Source organism: Chlamydotis macqueenii, chromosome 17, assembly GCF_036417535.1.
Source record: "Chlamydotis macqueenii isolate bChlMac1 chromosome 17, bChlMac1.mat, whole genome shotgun sequence".
Lineage (NCBI taxonomy): Eukaryota > Metazoa > Chordata > Aves > Otidiformes > Otididae > Chlamydotis > Chlamydotis macqueenii.
In genome coordinates this window covers 12,260,291-12,279,894 of record NC_141572.1, presented here as the reverse complement: position 1 = coordinate 12,279,894, position 19,604 = coordinate 12,260,291, and the positions used below count along the sequence as shown (strand labels likewise).

At 41.3% G+C, this 19,604-nt stretch overlaps 1 protein-coding gene across 1 annotated transcript; it reads left to right on the top strand.

The window, feature by feature from the left end:
- The first annotated feature begins 5,418 nt into the window (after window positions 1-5,418).
- TMEM233 (transmembrane protein 233) lies at window positions 5,419-17,579 on the top strand. The gene is made up of 3 exons (XM_086761556.1): window positions 5,419-5,668; window positions 12,607-12,741; window positions 17,337-17,579. The coding sequence occupies exons 1-3, from the start codon at window positions 5,480-5,482 to the stop codon at window positions 17,346-17,348; spliced, it is 336 nt and encodes a 111-aa protein (XP_086617682.1). The 5' UTR covers window positions 5,419-5,479; the 3' UTR covers window positions 17,349-17,579.
- Window positions 17,580-19,604: the final 2,025 nt, after the last annotated feature.

Here is a 19,604-nt window from a genome sequence, read left to right as displayed (position 1 = left end):
AACTGAAGATCAATGACAACCAGGGCAGCTCTTCTTTTATATCTCACCCCATTGAGGATTTTCTGTAACCTCTGTTCAACTCTAACTGCAATATAGGATCAAAAATATTACTTCCCTCTTAGGGATAAGCACCATACACAGAGTTCTGGTCCAAAACTTCAAAACCCTAATCTGTGGAGGTATTTGGGTTTAAGGACTCAAAAAAATATATTAAAAAAAAAAAAAAAAAAAAAAGAGTGTTTTCTGCAGCTGAAGTTCAAGCAGAAGTAAAAAAGACAGTTCACCTGCATTCTCTATAAATAAAGGTTTCTAAGCAAAGACCTATCAGTGCAAAGCAAATTTGGACACTGAAATGTACAAAGTGTACAGAAGAAAGGACTGATTTAGCAGTAAGCCTGCAAGAAGGATCCTGGTTTGTTTGGCGTTGCCGACTGGGAACAAGCAGGGAATCGTTTCCCTCCAATAGCTTCTTGGGTGACGCAGATTTCTTTATAACTTACTAGCAACAGGAACCAGTAATGCAGTCTTTGATCCTTCAAACTCCTTTCTGAGTTTGTGAATTGTTGCTAAACAGCCTGATGATAATGGGAATGAATGGCAAGCAGAGAAGGAATATTCCCGCATGTTTGTCAAGGCCAGATGACCAGATACAGAATAGCCTTTAAAAATAAAAGGGTAGATTATTTTTCCCCTGCTACCCTGTAGAAGAATACTTCTGTACAAGCAGTTATTGAAACAAGCTGAAATATTACATTTCAGAATGTAGGAGGTCTCCATCCAATCTCATGTGTCCTATATCCAGGTGATTTTCCCCCCACAGGGGAGGGGGAGAGTCAGAGCCTTGAGCTGCATGACAGAAGTACCAGCCCTGCTGTGTACGCATAGCCTTAATCCCCACAGGCTTGCTTGTTCCATTTGTAAAACAGGGATAGGTTTTACTAACATAAGATACTGTGATTAAGTATATGAAGAATTTTAAATTGCTGGGCAATCAAATACAGTATGAAAATTTTAGATACTGAATTACTTGATTTCCAATTTATAGTTTTCTCTTCCCTTGGTATTACAAGGTGTTCTCTCAGCTGTATCATGTTGCTGGTTAAATGTTGGAAGATGCTTGGGAGGATTTTTTCTTCAGATAACTGGAACTCAGCTTGGAGCCTTATGTGGCCATTGACTGTTACTGTGACCTCCGTCCCTGAAAGTGTTTTTTAAGTCTGAGTGCAGAAAGGCTCGTGTGAATATCTTGTCTGCAGTATTCGGAAAGGCATGAATCCATGATCTAGCCAGAGAAGAACAGTTCTTTAGAAAAGTATAAAACTGTTGCTCACGGGTCATCTGTATTATTTCTGTAGTCCTTTTTTCTGCTTAATAACCTAGAAGGGCTGGAAATAGAGACAATGATAGACAGCTGTGTGACCATACTGAGAAATAACCGCTTGTTTTAGAAGGACACTGTTTGCATTACTGTCACGTTCCTCCATTGGGCACACTGCACTCTCTTAAAACTTTTCAGTTACTCTCTTTTTTTCTAAGAGTAGTTGAGAAAGAGCAATATGCTCATTTTTGCCATAGGAGAGCTGAGAGCATGATCTGAAATTAGGTTTGTTGAACGTCATCAGCTCTGCTGTATAGGGATTAATTGTGCTCATCAAACACAATCCCATGTAAGGCCACTTAGGTGACACATTGCCACATTGTTCCAGCAAGAACTGTGATCTGGAAATGCCTCCCTCACGCCAAGCTAGGGAAGCCTAGTCTGCCTATCTGACCAGTCTCGCAGGCCAGTACGAGGTCCCACTTGATCCTTCTGGCATGACTTTACGCTTGAGCAGGTTTATAGTGCTCAGGATTTGCAAAGACTCTGCTCTCTTAGTGCTGGGGAGAACCAAGGAGCAAGACCCTTGTATCATGTTGTCTGCACATACATGTTTGTCCCAAACAACCTCTGAGCATTAAACTACCATTTTTTATCTTTATGTGGACTTTGACTTGTGCGTGCACACTGGAACTTCTTTCCAGAACTACTGCGAATCATGAATGTGCCTTTGAGGAGAGTCGTACCAGCCAGCAATAAAGCAACACGTGGTGGAGGGACCATATTCTGCCTTACAGCAAATCCTGCTGTCAAGCCATAGTACCCTCTGAAATCAGGGGAAGACAACCTTTTAAAAAAAAAAAAAGTCTTGAAACTGTGTCCTGGTTTTGGCAGGGATGGAGTTAATTTTTCCTCTCAGTAGCTGGTATGTTTTGGATTTTGTGTGTGAAGAATGTTCATAAACACCCTGATGATACCAGTTGTTGTGAATGAGACCAAGGACACCATCCTGCTTTCCAAGTCTTGCTAATTTGCAGATGCAGGAAGCTGGGAGAAAGACAGATAGAATAATTGATCCAAACTGGCCAAAGAGAGTATTCCATGCCATAAACGTCATGCTCAGTATATAAGTGGGGGCAGGCCAGGGTGAGTATCTGCCTTCCTGGCATCCATCTTTGCTCCTCGTTATGCTGGCATCGTTCCCTCTACCTTGCTGGCTCCCTTTTGCTCCTTTGCTTGCTGCTCAGTTTTGTTTCCGTGGTCGCTGCTCGGGACGGGCTGTGTCAATCATTGGGACATCGGATGGTGAGAAAACACATATTGTCCACTTTGTATATTTTAATATCCTTATATTCTGTTGTTGTTGTAGTTTTCCCTTGTTATTTTAGTAAATTGTCTTCATCTCAACCCACGAGTTCTCCTTCCTTCCCCATTCTCTCCCCCATCCCACTGGGGAGGGTGAGCAAGAAACTGTGTGGTAATTCGGGCTAAACCATCACAAACTCTCATGACTCTAGCCCATCTGCTTTGCCTGTCATCATAAGCAATTTACCCAGCATCTTGCCTTACTCATATCACTGGGAAAATCTCTGCTCTGTGCCAAGTGATCAGTTTCTTTTCCAAGAGTCAGCCTGAAGTACAAGGCTGTAAGCAAGAATATTGGGTACTCTGACTTATTCTCTTGGATGATTATTTTTATGATTTTTCTCCATGGAACTACATCTTAAAACTCACAGTTACCGTTCTTAAATAATTTTCAAAGCTTTTTGCTGAGCCGTCTCAGCACGGTGGTTCTTTCCTCTGAGATAAGAAACTTTCCCAGGTTCTCAGGAATATAACTACGCTCCATTACTGCAGTCTGTGAAACCAAACTATTGGCTGAATGCTTCCTTTTTATTTACCTCAGTAAGTGGCTACAAGTCAGTGCCATTTAAAATTTTATCAGTCTTGTCCTCACAGGATATACTTTTTGGATTTTAACCCATCTTCTACATAAAACCACTAAATTCAGCTGCAACAACTGCCTTATGACAGAACCTTTGTCTCATGAACCTCTTAATGAGCTCTCATTATCACAAATTGCCCCTGAATACCTATAATATCTTTTGTAGCTCCACACATCTCACCACTTCCTGCCTCCTGCTTTCTTTACAATCCATTAGCATTCCCTAGCAGCCTCATTTGAACAATTAAACTTAACTGTTTCTAGAAACTCGGAAGGAACCCCAGGTTCTACTATTAGGTTTGTGAGAGACCTGGGAAGGGATTCACATGGTCCAACTTAGCAGAGCCCATATTCCTTCTACAGTTCATAGTCCTCAGGGAAGATTTAGTGCAGGCTGTTGGCCTGATGTGACTGGTAACTCCACCAGCCTCTGAATCACCCTCTTGGAGGCCTCCCATGATGGCACTTAAACAGTAAGAATCTATGTCCTTTCCTCATATCCCAGTTTCAAGTCTCCCTAGCTAATCTCTGCACACAACTTTGTCCTCTCTGTAGAGTTGATTTGCCAGCAGCTTTTTGTTTTGCTTGTTTATGTTCAACATTAATGGCTCAAACTGCCCTAGGTGAGCGGGATGTTCTCATTCACATGCCTGATAATAGGTTCTTACTTAGCTGTGAGTGCTTCAGCTACAAGCAGACAAACTCAAAGAAAGCCGATACCTTGTTTCCCTGAAAGTGTTGTCATGGATTAAAAGCTTGAGTGGCCCTGGAAGATATTGACCCCTTGCAGAGGGTTTGTCCATGGTCTCCATCCCTGCTGAAATCAATTCCAAATGTAGTTGTGTGGTGTGATGCGAACTGTGTTTTCCGAGCTGGTCTGGTGACAGTGTTTAAAGTCCCCTGAGAACAAACAGAGATTTTACTGCTACAAAGAGCTTCTGCCTGGGCACTAATGGGTACATTGGCAAGCAGATGTAACTTGGTATTTCTTACTCTTTCCTAAAGATATACAATCTTTCCTTTTGACATTTTGATAGATCAGCAGGTTCTCATTCCATGCTCTATTCCAGGCATGCAGCTGAGAGATTATTAATGTCTGTGAAAGTAAAAATACTGCACCTATATTTCTTATGTCTTTACTGTGTTGACTCTATTATATCTTGTAGGATGACATCCAGAAACAGGAAACTGTAGCTCCATTTGTCAATTGCAAAACTCCTCATTCATACAAAAGTGACAAAAGTAGCTCATTCATAAAGCTCTAGGCACACATTACTGTTGTCTCTAACTTTAATTAATGAAATGCTCTCAGGAGGAAGTCAGAGCAAAATCTCAACTCTAGCCTTCATCTGATCAGAAGTCTCCATTTTGCTGAAGCTCCATGCAGGTGTAAAATTCTTTTTTCTAATATTACATGGCAGAAACAGCCCTTCTGGGTGCAGGCTGTCATGCTTCTCCTCACCAACTTCAAAACCATGATGGAAGCAGATCTTTATTTACTTGTTTTCTGGTTTGTTGGTTTTGTTTTGTTTTTTTTTCCCACATCTTAGAGGTTGGAAATAATAAAGATTCATTTCCTTGCTCCCCCTCCTGCATTCCCCAAAGTGGATTTCACCTTATAGATGTTTAGTAAGGACAGAATCACTTCCTAATAATTGGCCAAAATACTCTGAGCCTCCACAATGCTTTGGTTATTTTCAATGTTTTTGCCAAGTTCAGCAAGTCACTAAAATGCCTTTGCAGACTTTATGCCCGTTGCTGATGGAGCTCCGTGACAATAGAAATGAGAGTCTAAGAACACGGCAATGTTCTCCCCCGAGGTAATCCAAACTCAGTTAAAGTCGTTTTAACTGCAAGCAGTTTAAAAATTTCGGAGAAGATGGGAGAAGCCGCAGGCCATGCGACTCCGGACCGCGCCGTGCCCGCGGCGGGGGAGGCAGGGACAGCCTGGGATCCCTCGACGGCTTAGTTTGGTTTTCTTTGTCTCCCCGATTCCCGCTGTGGATTTACAGGCGGGTTAAAAGGTTTGGCAGAAGCGGAGCTGTCGGCGGGCAGCCCCCGCCCCGCCCCGCCGCGCTGCCGGGTGCCGGTCCCGGGGAGGCGCCGCTCCGCTCCGCGCCGGGCAGCTCCCTTGGCTGGGCGCCGCCGCGGGGTGACGCCTGCCCGGTGCGGGGCGCTGGACTTTCCGAGCCGCCCGCCCGCCGCGCTGCAGCCCCATGTCCGCGCTCCCCGCCGGTGCCGACATCAAGAGGGCTCTGGAGAACAGCCCCGAGACCAACATCGAGGATGAGCTGCCCGACGGGCCGCCGCAGCCGCGGCCCAAGAACTACCTGCTCCTCAGCATCCTCGCCTGCTTCTGTCCCGCCTATCCCGTCAACATCGTCGCCTTCGTCTTCGCCGTCATGGTGAGTAGCACCTCGCCGGCTGCCCGAGCCACCTTCGGCTTGGGGCTGGGTGTTTGGCGGGGCGACCTCCGGCTCTCCGCGCCGGCCCGGCCCCAGCTGCGAGTCCCGCCCGGGACCTGCTGGAGCAGCCAGAGTAACGGGCATCCAGCCGCCTTTTTAACCGCTTGCCTCCGGCGCGTGTGGACAAAGTGAGGTGAGGCAGTGAGCCTGAGAGCATCAGCGGCTCAGTCGGGGTGTCCGCTCAGCTACCCCAGCAGCAGATGGAAAACGTAGAGTGAAAGGCAGTTCAAATCAAGTTTTCCGTATCAGGCTGTGTAATGGAGGGAGTGTAACTGTGTAACTTCCACACTGAGTTGCACATAATATCTACGTGTGCAAGTGGCAGCCGGATAGAAGTGCCTTTTTTTTTCCCAGCAAACAGGTTCTTCAGCCTGATGCTAACTATTTGCTAGAAATACACCAATAATGACTGTAGGTTCTTGGCAAAAACCTGTATAAAAGTACGTATCAAGTACACTGAGAGAAAAATCTTACTCCTACAAACTGTAATTGATTTGCGTAGTCCTTAATAATCCAGCAATCCTATTAACAATCCCTTTGAAGTTGGAATGGAATCTTCTTTGAGTTAAAAGTTGCAGAGGCAGATCCAGACTTTTCTAATATGTGATCAGTGTAATCAGTAATACTGCAACGTGTTTCGGTTGTTTAGGAGCTGAAAAGTGTTTAAAATGTGTATATTTTCATCTTTTTTTTTTCTGACAGCCAGGCTGAAAAGGTAAGTAAAAAGGTAGTTGTTTCTTTTTGCAATTAAGTATAAGAATAATTACCTATATCTAAAATACACTAAAGCACACTCTTTCAAAGCTAGTAAGATGATCAGAAATCACACCTAAATATTGGGATACATGCTTAACCTTCAAAATTACTTAAAGGAGCTATTCCAAAGCCATCTTCACAACCTCTTTGTCCAGATAAGTATTAGCTGTCATTTTATTTTTTTCTACATGTTTATTTTCTTTGTTGTTAACTTAACTATACAACATGCTCTTTTTCTTGATTTGAGAAGATTTGGTTCTGCTGATACCCAGCATCCTTTCAGTCTGTGGATACTTAAGGTGCTATATAAAGTAATGGGAGCTGAGAATCTGCGGCTGTGAGCATCTGTTCGATGTGAAAGTACTTTCACCAAAGCACTAGGGCTGCACAGAAGTTAACTGTCAAGGACAGAATTTGGCCTCTAAAGATTTTTGCACCCCATATGGAGAAATCTCCACCCACACTCTAGTTGAAGTTCATGCAGGCTTTTGGAGTCAGGCTGAAGTAACTGTCAGCAGGGGATATGCAGAAACCAGGGTGGGAAGAGCACTTCCTGAATGCTAAACAGTCTGTGCAGGTCTCAGCTGCCCACTCCCTTAAAGGGGGGAAACAAAAACCAAACCAATAACCTTCAGTGAATGTGCGTGCCTTCTGTTTCAATGTCATTCTTACCTAAACCCTCTCCTTTTCCATGAAAACAACACGTCCAACTTCTTCGCCACTGCCTGATTCCCCTGCCTTTTAACCTCAACCTTTAACCTCAAGGTTCTGCATTTTAACCTATGCTGGTTTTATTTCCAGTTCTGCTGGCATCTACATCTTCCCTCTCTTTCTCAGCTTGTTTCCTAGAGTTGCTAAGGGCTAACACTGAGATACAAGAGTGGATGATTTTCTTTTCTTACAGCAGATACCTTTACAGTCTGCAGAGTTTGCCTAACATCTTGTGTCAGAAGAGATAACAACCAATAAAAGGGGAGTTCTTTTATAAATTTCTGCTTCCTAGAATGGACATGGAAGGAAAAATTTTGTTGGCTTCTTGAGGGGCATGGTTCAGCACCCTGTTTGCCTGTGTCATGTCCTCCTTAAGTGGTCTCAATTCAGACAATGTTTTCATTCTAAAAGTAGAGTCTGGGCTCTAACACACCCAGAATTAAATGACAGATTTGTCTTCAGTCTCTTCTGTCTCTTCTGCTGCTCCATTTACAACTCTGGTACTGGTTTCCACACTTCTTTCTCACCTTTGGGGGCACAAACCTTACCACTTCAGATCTTACCTCCTTGACTATATTTTTAGAATCAACCCCTCCCAAGTTCTCCCTATTGTGATAATAACCTTTACTTGTTCCTTACCTACTTTGTGAAAGAGATCTTTTTCTCATGACAGAGGTAAGACGATGGCTAGTAGAATGGATGCATAATGGCATCAGTGTGTTGATGTATTTGTATTACAAGAGCATCCCCCTCAAACTAGTTGCTGATCACTTGCAGGTGTGAGGGTTGCTTGGCAGTTTTAGCAAATAGAGATCTGTTTTCCCCAGGGTCCTGGCCAGGTCTCCTGGCTGTAAGATTACTGTTCTCAGTGCTCTTCTGCAGTCCCAGACAGATGCCATCAGTTCTCCTGCTTCCTGTTGCTTCCAGCAGCTGTATCATGTTGCTGTACGATTAGTTGGCTCACTCAACTCTAGAGGTGCCTCGCTCAGACTTTCCTTATTCTTTCTGACATAAGTGAGACCACAGGCATCAGGGCAGGAGTGTGGGGTGCAGGTCCCATGTCAGGAGGCCCACGAGACAGAAGAGACTTCTCTGGTGCACAGCTGTGGCTAGGCAGCGTGTCACTGAGCAATTTGGCTCCTTACCTGCATTTGTGTCTTTTGCCCCTGTTGTGGGACAGTTTGAAAAATGGATGTTCGATATTTCTAATACCAGCACTGAGGTCTGATAGTTGAACAAATTTTGTTGACCTTTCTCAGTACAGCACCTTCAGTTGTCTTTATTTCAAAGATCTGTATGTCAGCCTAGCCATCTAATTCCATAGGGCCTTGGATTTTGTAACAGTTTCAAAACAGTTTCTGAAAAGCTATTTCTCCTTGATTGCTCCTAACTCCTTCTTTATGTTGACACATTTCTGTTTAATCATTTGCATGTTTCAAACAACATATGTGGTCAAGCTGTGACAATCTTGGCTCATCTGCCTCTGACAGTAACAAGTTCTTTGACTGCATTTGTTACCCTTGGATTCAGATGCTTTGTCTGTGTATTAGTTTCCCTAAGCAGAGACAATGAGCAAAAGGGCGGTGGAAGTCATGGGACAGCAAAGGATGGAACTTGCTTTCTGAGGGGATTACTTCTTCTACTTGGGATCCTAACAAGCCACGTACGGTGTGTTTGCTTTGGTCAGGTCAGTGACTAGCATAGGGACCAGTGTTCTGTACAACTGTACTTCTTTTTAGTTAGAAAGTTTATTTGGAAAAATTATTATTTATACCTTTTTTTTTTTTTAAGTAGCTTGTAGGTACCTGGACATCTAATACCATATGGGACAGTCTGTTCCTACTTCAGGAGTATTAAACAACAAGGCTCAGCAGCTGTTCTTAAGCGTTTTTCCATGGCCCTTACCTTTGCAAACTGGTAAGCTTTTCCTCTGCAACAAGACTTTCAACCTGTCTCCAGAGACACAGAAGTCTAGCACTTGTTTGTGTGCTACTATACATACTGCAGAACAAATTCCTCTTTATTGTGTCCCGCTTATCACCTGCCTGTTTTGTTTGACAAAAAACAGAGATCAAGCCTGGTTCTGAATTGCTCCCTGAGTCCCCACTCTTCTTTCTCCTTCCCTGTAAGTTGTTCACAGTGAGGAGTCATACTGAGCCAGCATGTCTCCTTCTTCCTTTGGTCTGAACTAGAGAGTACCTCATTTCCAGGCAGAGCCAAATAAGGTTTATTACAGTGTGGCTCATGGAAAATGTAGAAAATGTTGATCAGAGAACCTGAGTCTGGTCTGCCCGGATTTGTAAGACATGTACAGGAGGATGTCTGAAGCAATTCAGTCTTCTTTCTGCTTTTGCCATAAACGATACTCTAGGAATGTGAAACAGAAAGTGCACATTAAAGGGGATTAATAGTTTGTAGCTAAGTCAGCAGATTTCTGTTCATAGGAAGTTAAGTTCCTTCATTGTTGAACTGAGAATATCTTTTATAAATAGATGTCTGTGAACCTGGTGAAGTCACTGAGATTGCTCAAGTAAATAAGCAGCTGCGGAACTGTGGCTTTAATATAGTTTATGACTTCATAGCAAGCGAGGTAGCAGAAACCTGAGAAATCATATGGCATTAGGTTGGAAAGACTGAAATTTGTTTTAAAAGTTGGACAGACCAAATGTTGCACACAGATGCTGTATTCTGTATATATTGTTTAGCCCTTGGAAATAAACAGATGTAACATTTAAGGCTTTAAAAGTTAATGTTGTCTGTGTCTAACATTGAAAACTGGAAGCTTGATCCAAGGGCCCTTTGAAGCACACAGAAGTAAATGAATTTCAAAGAGCTTTGCATCAGACCCCAACCACACCCCTAAACCTCTTATTTTTTCTTGAATGCTAAGTTATGCCATTTAATTTAAACCTCTTAATAAATAAACTTTTGTCTCCTTCCTGTCTCTTCTAAATCCTCCTCTTTATCGTTAATGCTTTTTTCCTCTTCATTGCAGATTTGTATTAAAATGACATTATTTATTAAAGTGCACAGGGTGAATTATTAATGCAGTACCTGCAGAAATTACATGGACATTCTCCAGACTTCCTAAATACATTAGTAAAATTGCACAGAACTGCAAGCTGGTGCTACCATGTCTTGCTTACAACTCTATCTCAGCCTTGAGACCACGTTTATAGTGTTTGCAGGACCACTCTCTAGATGTCATGCAAAGTGAGTCCTTTGATGGGTGGGGAACACAAAGTGTCAGTGATGTTTCTCCATGTTTCTTCCTGTAGCCACAATCACATTCATAGTTGCTGACAGAGGCAGCAGGAGAAGTCAGCCTGCGCAAGACCAAGCCAAGCAATGTTTCTCCTGATTATTGACCTTCCCAAATGTATTTTGAGAAAACCTAGGAAAGCTCTCCTTCTGTAGACAGGACTGCTGAAAACAGTGGACTAACTTAGGTGAGAGGAACTGTGCCAGCCACCCTTTGTAACAGGAGGACGCACTGCTGGAGAATCAGAGGTGACATCATCCTACTTGATTGTGTGTTTGTGTCTGTCTCATTTCCATCTCTTCCTCTTTCCCCACTATATCTTTTAAGTCCACTAGCCAACCTCAACAAAATTTGACAGCAGAGCAGAGGTATTAGTGATATTCTTTAGGGAAATAAAATAGATAAATGTTTAGGATGTAAGCTTCCAGGAAGAGAAGAAATGTATTAGTGCTCTCTTTAAGGGCAAGAGTGCATCAGCAGCTCTGCCTTTCGTAGACACCAGAGAATAAATATTTGCGTTTATCCTTGAGATGCAATTCTAGGAATATAGGCTTTGTTGCTCTGGGACTGTCTTGGCACGAGTGACCTTACTGCAGTACTAACACCAAGGATGCATCTAGCCCATTAACTTCTGTGTGCTCACTAATCAACAGAACCCACACAGATGATACCCCTAATTATTTTTCTTGTTTAGAAAAAAGGCTCTACAACAATTCGTGGTATCCTCTGAAATTCATTCGTTTCCTGCTTTCTACCATCTCAGATCTTCACTCTGTTAAATTAGATGTTGTTCTGTCTGCTACAAGTAGTGAATCATAACTAAAGCACTCCCATAATAGCACTTGGTGATACCTCATGCAGTTTTTTTCTAAAGACAATTTGAATTATTTAGTCAGAACAGTTTATTTGATCACATCCCCATATTTCTCCCCTTTCACCTCCCATTTCTGGGATACTTCCTGGAATACTTAGGAGATACTAAAGAACAAGTTATGACTAACCTGATTCCCCAAGGAATTATGCTGAAATAGTTCAATAGTGCAATCTGATAAAGAAATCTGGATTCAGTGTCATAGTTTATGAATTCAAACTCTCCTGATCTTACAAAAGAATTCTTGGTAATAATACTCTTTTTAAAAATTATTTCATAGCCTCTTATTCTCAGGAAAAAGTTACTACAAACTGTGTTAGACTTAGGTACTGGAATACTTCAGTGTCCTTCACTGAATCTTTTATTTTACAAATATGGTCTTGTTAAAACAAAAATTAATTCAGAAAATCCTACAGTCTGTTTCACAAAAGACTAGAAGATCAGAGTGGTCGTATCATACCTTGCAATCTCTGCATGTAATGAATATAAAGCATCTGCTAAATCATGGGTGGATAAAGATAAACTCAAGTCTGTTGAGATAATATCCATATGTCTGATGCATACCTCAGGATGTATATGATAATAATAATCAGTATGTTCCAAAACTGCAAAGGGACAGAATTTCTAGGCCATGAAGATGGCACGCAAATGTTTTGTTCAGATTATCTGTATTTCTTTGTTTGGGTTTTTTTACACCACCAGCAAATTACGTATTAATTCTTCAAATTTTGTTTTGAAAAGTAAAACATTGGAAAAAGAGTAAATTAGTAAGCTTTTTTAAGAAGTTTTCCTGAGGCTTTCTGTAAAAATGCAGCCTATTTATACTCCTTTTCATGCTTATGATCCTATAAAGCATAAGAGTTTATTTCACTGCTAGTGATGTGGCCAGCTAGCAGTTCACATACACTAGAAAAATATTTCCTGAGAGAAAAGCCACTCATTTATGCAAGTGGGAGGATTAGAGCTGATTTGACACCTCTTATGCTGGTGTGTACAAGAAAACTCATCACACAAATATAGCCTCACCACTGAAAATAATAGTTGTTGTTGCAATGAAATGTACTGAAAGTGAGTGGAACAGAAAACTGGACTCCCTGCTTACCTTGAACTTTGGTAGTGAATGTTTATTTTCACAAAGCAAATTGCCATTTTCTGAAGTCCTGCATACAGTACCAATGTGCACAGAACTTAGTGTTAGTTCAAAGCAGTCACATTCATTTGTGTACAGATTTCTGTTTTAAAAAAAAAGGTCACAAACTCTCTGTTTCTCTTCTGCAGGCTTTAAACAGTTATAATCAAGGAGATATAGAAGGATCAAAAAGACTGGGTCGCAATGCACTGTGGGTTGCTGTTGCGTCGATTATCATTGGCCTTGTCATCATTGGAATCTATTGTGTAGTTCATTTCACAACGGTAAGCAAAATGCTACTAGTTCCAATGTAAGCAGTTCTCTGTGCACGGGCTTCAGACTAAGAAACTAAAGATTGTGAGAACTAGCTACTAATGTTAAAATTTAGGGATGCATGCATGTTTTCCAAAAGGTCGATTTTTACTTATTTTGCAATTTAGAAAATTCTGTTGTCTGTGGTTAAATGCAAACAACTATATCTTAGCAGCAGTGGATTTTCTAGAAACTCTTGCAGCTCCCATAGGTTTTTCCAATTTAGGCCAGTTGCTTTTTGGTTTTTTTTCTGCCCATTAGTTTCACCATTTGCAAGACCAAGTGCATAGAAAGCCTTAGATTTCAGGTAATAGAGTCCCCAGGTGCTAATTTTCAGTTTCATAATCTGCATAATCCATAACTTTGCAAGGAGAAGACAACAGTCAATTACTATTTCACTGTTTGGTATTAGGGTGACCATAACTATATCAAAAGTGACCACAAATGTAATTTTGACTTGGCTTGCCATGGGAGAAGGTTATTCACTCTCAGTGCTGAGTATTTCACCTGCCTTCGTACACCTGGAACGATAGCAAAGAAGCTTGACAAACAAATCTCTGTATACGCAGTGGTTGCTCAGATAGATTATAAGCGTATTTGGAAAAGAGGACAAAAGTAGTTAGGGTATTGATATCCTTAAGGTTGTGCAACAATATGTTCTTTTCTCCATAGTAATATGCACTTCCCATTAAAATAACCAATTTAAATCAATTTATTATTTGCTGTTTTGGCTGGAGAGCCTTTCCGTGCACTGTACAAACGTATGGATAAACTATAAACAGAGATCACCTCATACACCACTGAAATGCAAACATCTCTGGGAAGTGGAATGGAGTAGCTGGTGAAACATGTACAACATTTTCAGACAAAAACTTGAAGTAGGCTACATTGAACTGCAGGCAAGTTAGTGGAGATGGGGTCCATTTCTGTAGGATATTAGTGGATAGTGCTGCAGAATCAGAAGCTTACTGTATATTCATTAATTTCCCGTGCATTTTGCAAGCATGAATCTCTCTTTGGTTCAGCTTGTGTTCAGCTTGTTCAGCCCTCAGATTTAAAATCAGGTCACTTCAGGCTGGGTGTGCCAAATTTTGTAACTGACAGCAGCAGTAAATTCCTCTGGTCACTTCTACTACCTTACTCATCATTTCCCAGACAAGGATAGGAGCTCAATAATTTTTTTTTTAAGTAGAAGGAGAGAAGGGCAGCATGAGAAGTGGCAGAGAACACTGACCTGAAGCATTCACGTTAACCAGGGCACACTACCTACATTTAGTTGTAGTCAACATTTTACTTCTGCTGCAGTAGGACCCTGGGTGCTGAATGTGTGAATGCTTCTTGTGCCCACTGCCAGATAGTAGAGGCATCTTTACATCTAGCTAATATCTGTAAGCACCTCTCTCTCCTACCCACAAGGAAGTAAGCAGCAGTAAATCAGTATAAGACAACTTTGTTTCTTCTTAAGTTTTATCTTTTGAGTATTTTAGATTGGTTTTGGTTTTCTTTGTTTTTAATTTTTTTAAAATTTTTTTAAAGAGAAAAAACTCTGTTACAGATGGAAGCATTGCCAGGTGCCTGGAACCCTCAGCACACTGCTGGGATATTAATTTCTGTATTCAGTGGACCATTTGAAACAGCAATGACTGAAGTTACCAAAAAAAAAGCTTAAATGCAAAGATGCAGATATAATCTTGGGCTCGGAAAGTTTCTAAGGTGCAGATTGCCAGAGCTGGAAGGTAATAAAGGGAGAAGTATTACCCTGGACTTAGCCTTTTCTTATCCAATCCCTTTAGGCTTTTGTAACATGTCACTGTCAGAGATGACATGCTGTTTGCTCCAATGCAATACCACTATTCTTATGCTCCTTCATGAAGCCCATTAGTAGCCTTTCCACTGACCTGAATGGATTTGGAGCTGGCCTTCCTGTTTCTTGCTAAATATTTTGACCAGTGAAAGCTATTAATTCACCCTCAGTGAATGAGGGTTCTTCAGTAGTTCATGATCTCTACTTTCAGAGTAGTCTCCACGTTTTTGGAGCAGATTCCCAGTTCTGTTTTGTTTTTGCTTTTTGATAACACGGGACACTTGGTGTCTTTGGATTTCATTGAGTCCCACTGCCAGGATTTAGGGAAACACAACTCTGGGCTGGAACCTCCTTACTTAAGTGAAGGCGACCCCAGGTATCCCAAATCCTTTTCTTAACTGGATCTCAACATGGCATAATCTACTTCATGCTACCATGGGAATCATGCATTCTTATTCTATTTTGGGGTTTGCTGTATAGCCTGTTAGTACTCTGAAACAATATGCAGCTTCTTACAGCACATGCTTTTAGATTATCTCTAGTGTCTGAGTGATGCCTGACAATGCTGCTCAGGGCAGAACTAGAGCTCACATGAGTTTTGCTTCTCAACTGAGCCACAAAGCATATAATCTAAAATCGCTGTCTTTTGTGCAGCTCTCCAGTGGTTCTCTGCAGTCTAGGCAAGTAGGAGTGAGTCGAGTAGAAACGTGGAGAAATAGTAAGAGGTTTGTTAGAGTGAAGTAAAGACACAAGCTTTTCTGTACAGCTCTGACTGAGATAGCGACAGTTTTGGTATGAGGAAGGGTAGGCAAATACTGAAGGAAAGGAATGGAAGAAACTCCTGCTAATGGACCAGGGTCCAAAACTTTTTTCATTCACATCAGAAGTTTGTTGTCTTTGTTTATCTTGAACCTTAGGGACACAGGCAGAGTAGAATTATCTTCTGATAATAACTTACGTGAGAAGGGTAGTAGTGTTCAGTGACTTTGGAATTTCATGCAAACCATTACGATATTTTAATGCTTTCGCAGAGAAGTGTGAACTTCTGACCCCTTCTTTAATCTCACTTGAGCTAGAACGTCGCCCCAGGAAGTCACAGAAATACCACCTGTCAGCATTGCTTCAAAGGAAGACAGAGACACAGCCAGGTTGTGCAGAAAGTACTAGCTTACGCTACTTAATGATCAGTAGGGTCTTAAATCAGGCATATGTGCAGTCATGCAACATTGATGATTACTGGTAGAAGGAAAAGGAGTAAGCAATTAGACTGTGCACCGGGGACAGAGGTATACATACATTTTTCTTACTAACTTATAAATAATTCTTCAGAGGGAAAAGGCATGCAGGATTATTTTTAATATCTCTGTTGTCCCCTCCCTGAGGTGCTCAAAAGTCTTTGCAGCCATTTCACTGAGTGACTGTCTCTCTTTCAGAGGGAGAGTGAACTGAGGGCCAGTAAGAGGACAGGAATTACAGAGCCAGCCTCCAGACCTTTGTATTGCCAATCCTGTTCTCTGTACCTTACCATAGCAAAAAAAGAGTCAAGGAAGACTAGCTGCCTTTTGCTACCAGGATCATCCTGCCAGTAACTGGTAGAGCACAAGGTCTGAAGTCAGAGCATTCCTGTTGTCTTTTACCCACGTTAATTCTTGGTGTCCACCTAGCCAGTGAGCTCATGCTGCTGGTTTTCTATTAGTAAGGGCACTAACTGATTATGTTTCTGACACCCTGCCTCTTTTTACTGAATTTGTGAAAACATAAGAGCTTCAAGTCCTCCACCTGTCTATCAAACGTGTTCAGTCAGCTCAGAAGCCGAGTAGTGGGCAGACACATGTAGATAGATGCACAGAGGCAATGTAATTACATCAGCCTTATTTCCTTAGCAAACCACATTACAAATTCTAGCCCTGTTGTTTCATCTGTGCATGGAGGAAATGTCCCCACAATAGATTCTGCCCACTGGAGTCTGAGTAACATCCAAGAGACAATCAACAAACGAGTTAATGCAGTCTGCAGGATATATTTACTGTTCAGTGCCTCATGTCCTAGATCTCTCTGTAAGGAGCTGCTAAAAAGTAGCTGCTTGACAGAAAAGATATCTCAGGACTTCAGCAGAGAACCCAGCATCCAGGAACAAGCCAGTGAGATCAGTACATCCATGGGTAATGTCAGAGACGTATGCCCAACACAAGGATTTGAGGGCACTTCTTACATCTTTCCTCTTCTAACACAGATGCACAAGAGAAGTTACCTACTCCTTTTAAAACCTCTGTCCTGTATTGCTGTTGTATTTACCAAGTTGTCTACTGCTGAAACTGTCCCGGCTCCTTGCAGCGGGATTGGACTAGAGGACCCTTAAAGGTCCCTTCCAACCCAAACTATTCCATGATTCTGTGAAAGCATTGTTCTTGCCTGACTGTTTTATGTACTACCTCAAGGAAGCAGAGATGCTGTTGACCTCATGAAACTTTGTCAAATAAGACCCCATTTCCTGGCAATGAAAGATCCTAACTTGCATTGATTCAGGTAACCCAGTTTAAAAATTCTGTTCAGATTGACAGATGACCAGTGCCATTAGAAATCTAGCTCTTTGATTCGAAACTGTATTGAACCACTAATCTAGAGGGATGTTTGTTAAGAGAACAAGTGCCACTAATGTGGAATAATATATCCATTAGATCTGTAGAATTAATAATTTAAACTCACAAGGCAAACTCTCTGTCTTTTCCTCCTTTAAAAATACATATTTCTGTGTCCTTGCAGCATGCTATCTGAAGACCAGGACTGCAACTGGAGGATATCATCATGGAAATCTCGGGATGGGAAAAAGAAGAGGAGAAGGAAATTCTTCATTCCAGACTGTTAGATTTGATCCTACAAGTCTACAGAGGCGTGTTGCTGGTGGATGAACTGATAGTCCAGTTAGTTAAACAGCATGGCGTGACCAGGTTTTCAAAATTATTTATTTATAAAGAATCTCAGTATAAAGCAACGTTTTCTCTTTTACCCTACTGTATAATGAGATCTTGCCCTAACAACCCTCTTTTCTTTCTCATTTACATGGAGTGTGTGCTGCATCCATGATGTTCTCTGTCTGACCCTAGCCAGACAAAGCCAACATATCTAGACTGTTTATAGCGCGCAGTGTAAGATCTGATGCACAGCCCACTGGAGCTAGTACAAGAACTCCTGTTGCCTCCAGTGGGTTTTGGATCAGGCCATTAAGGATTTTTTATTCCTTTAAAATAGCCTCAACACAATCGCAATCACGGGTTTGTGATTTTATCCTGCTATGTGATTTTATAATGCCGTAGGCGTACACCAACCCAGCAGCTGCTTTCTTCTGTCATCCTCCGTTTTCAGGTCTTTACCTTGGATTTTTAACTGCCTGGGACCGATTTCAATCACTTGATTATTAAGAGACACTCTTCTTCCATAGCATCCATATTTTCCTTGAATTTTTTTTTGTTTTCTTGTCTTTCATTGTTGAAGTCCATTGACTTAGCTCCAATCCTGCATTAAAGTTGTGCTGATCATATTTTCGTCTTTAAACTTCATGTATGTAAAAAGTTCCTATTTTTTTAATCTGACAAAAGATCTTCTTTTTAAATAGATGTTCTTCTCCATCCTTTTGTTATTGTTCCTCTAGCAAGTCACATAGTTTCATTGCGTTCTGCTTTCTTCATGTCTTTTTTTGTTTAGTTCATCCTTTCATCTTGCTATGAATAGTCTATATATCAATGCAGTTAGAGATGGACAGACTTTTGTACCCTTACATAGGTGCATAGACTGCTGCTGATCCTAAAATATTACTCAGTGAACAGCCTTAGATTACAGAATTTATGGCCTCTAAACTACTGCAATTTCTTGGTACCTTATGAAAATTTAGCGTGGGACAGCTGGTTTTTATTAGCAGAAAACTGTATGAAATAATATATTTGTTTTGTCACACAAATATTCCATGTTAAAAAGAGTAAATTCTGGTGAGCATCAAGACAGATGGCTAGATCTTCAGCAGTTGTTGCTCCATTTGCTTTAATTGTTAGTACATCTTCAAGCAAGCTATGCCAGCTTACACTTACTCTGCTTGCACTCAGTCTGGACTGACTACCCAGAAATGTTAGGATGGGAGTTTTGCAGGTGCAAGTGAGAAAAGAATCACTCCTGGCAGGAGTACAATTACCTATTTAAAAAAATAATGCTCACTCAGAGACCTTTACCTGTAAAAGCATATGCCTGGAAGTAGCATGTATTTTCTGTGCCTTGATATTATACTTTTAATGTGCTGCTTTTCTTTTATTTCTGCCACATTCTGTTTTTCATTGAAGTCAGTGATGCATCGCCTATCCTTAATTACTCCAGTATAAAACTTCATGAACACTGGTGAAATCAGATGATTTCTTCATCGTTTACACTGATCAAATTTGTCCACGTGGGAATCTTGCCACTGATTTTGATGATCCCAAGAATGGGCTGTTCTGTGAACTCCTCTTTGTTTTTTAAATACTATTTAAATGGTCTGATATGTCTTGTGGGACTTCTAGTAGCTTGCCTTATTATCAGATATGATAGAACTGTCATTGAAAAGTGGAATAAAATTACTTTTAATTCATGTCCATTCTGGTATGTGGGAAGTGTCTTTCCTAAGTTTTGTTGCCTCTTCTATTTTAAAGAGTAACATCCCTTTTTCTCACCCCTTGGACAGTTTCAGAATAAAGTGAATCAAAGCAGAAGCAGGATTTCTGGCCTGCATGCTACAGCCAGTCTGTACTGTAGCTAGTACATTCAAGAGTTGCTAGAGATCAGTTGATGCTCAAAATATCAGTAAGGTAGACTCTCTGCTTCATTTTCAAAATAGCATCCAGAAAAAGTGCGGCCTTTTCAAAATGGTCCTTCAGTGGTCTCTTTGGGGGTTTCCTACCAGGAGGGGAAAGTGGTCAAATGAGGTCACCAAAGGAGGTCTCTCAACAGGCAACAGAGGTCAGATTTCCACCACCTTGAATTGCTGGCATCAAAGTAAACACCACTGCG

Coding starts and splice junctions, on each gene's coding strand:
- TMEM233 (XM_086761556.1), top strand. CDS start 5,480: ATGTCCGCGCTCCCCGCCGGTGCCGACATCAAGAGGGCTCTGGAGAAC. Junction 5,669..12,606: donor CCTTCGTCTTCGCCGTCATG/GTGAGTAGCACC, acceptor TCTCTTCTGCAG/GCTTTAAACAGTTATAATCA.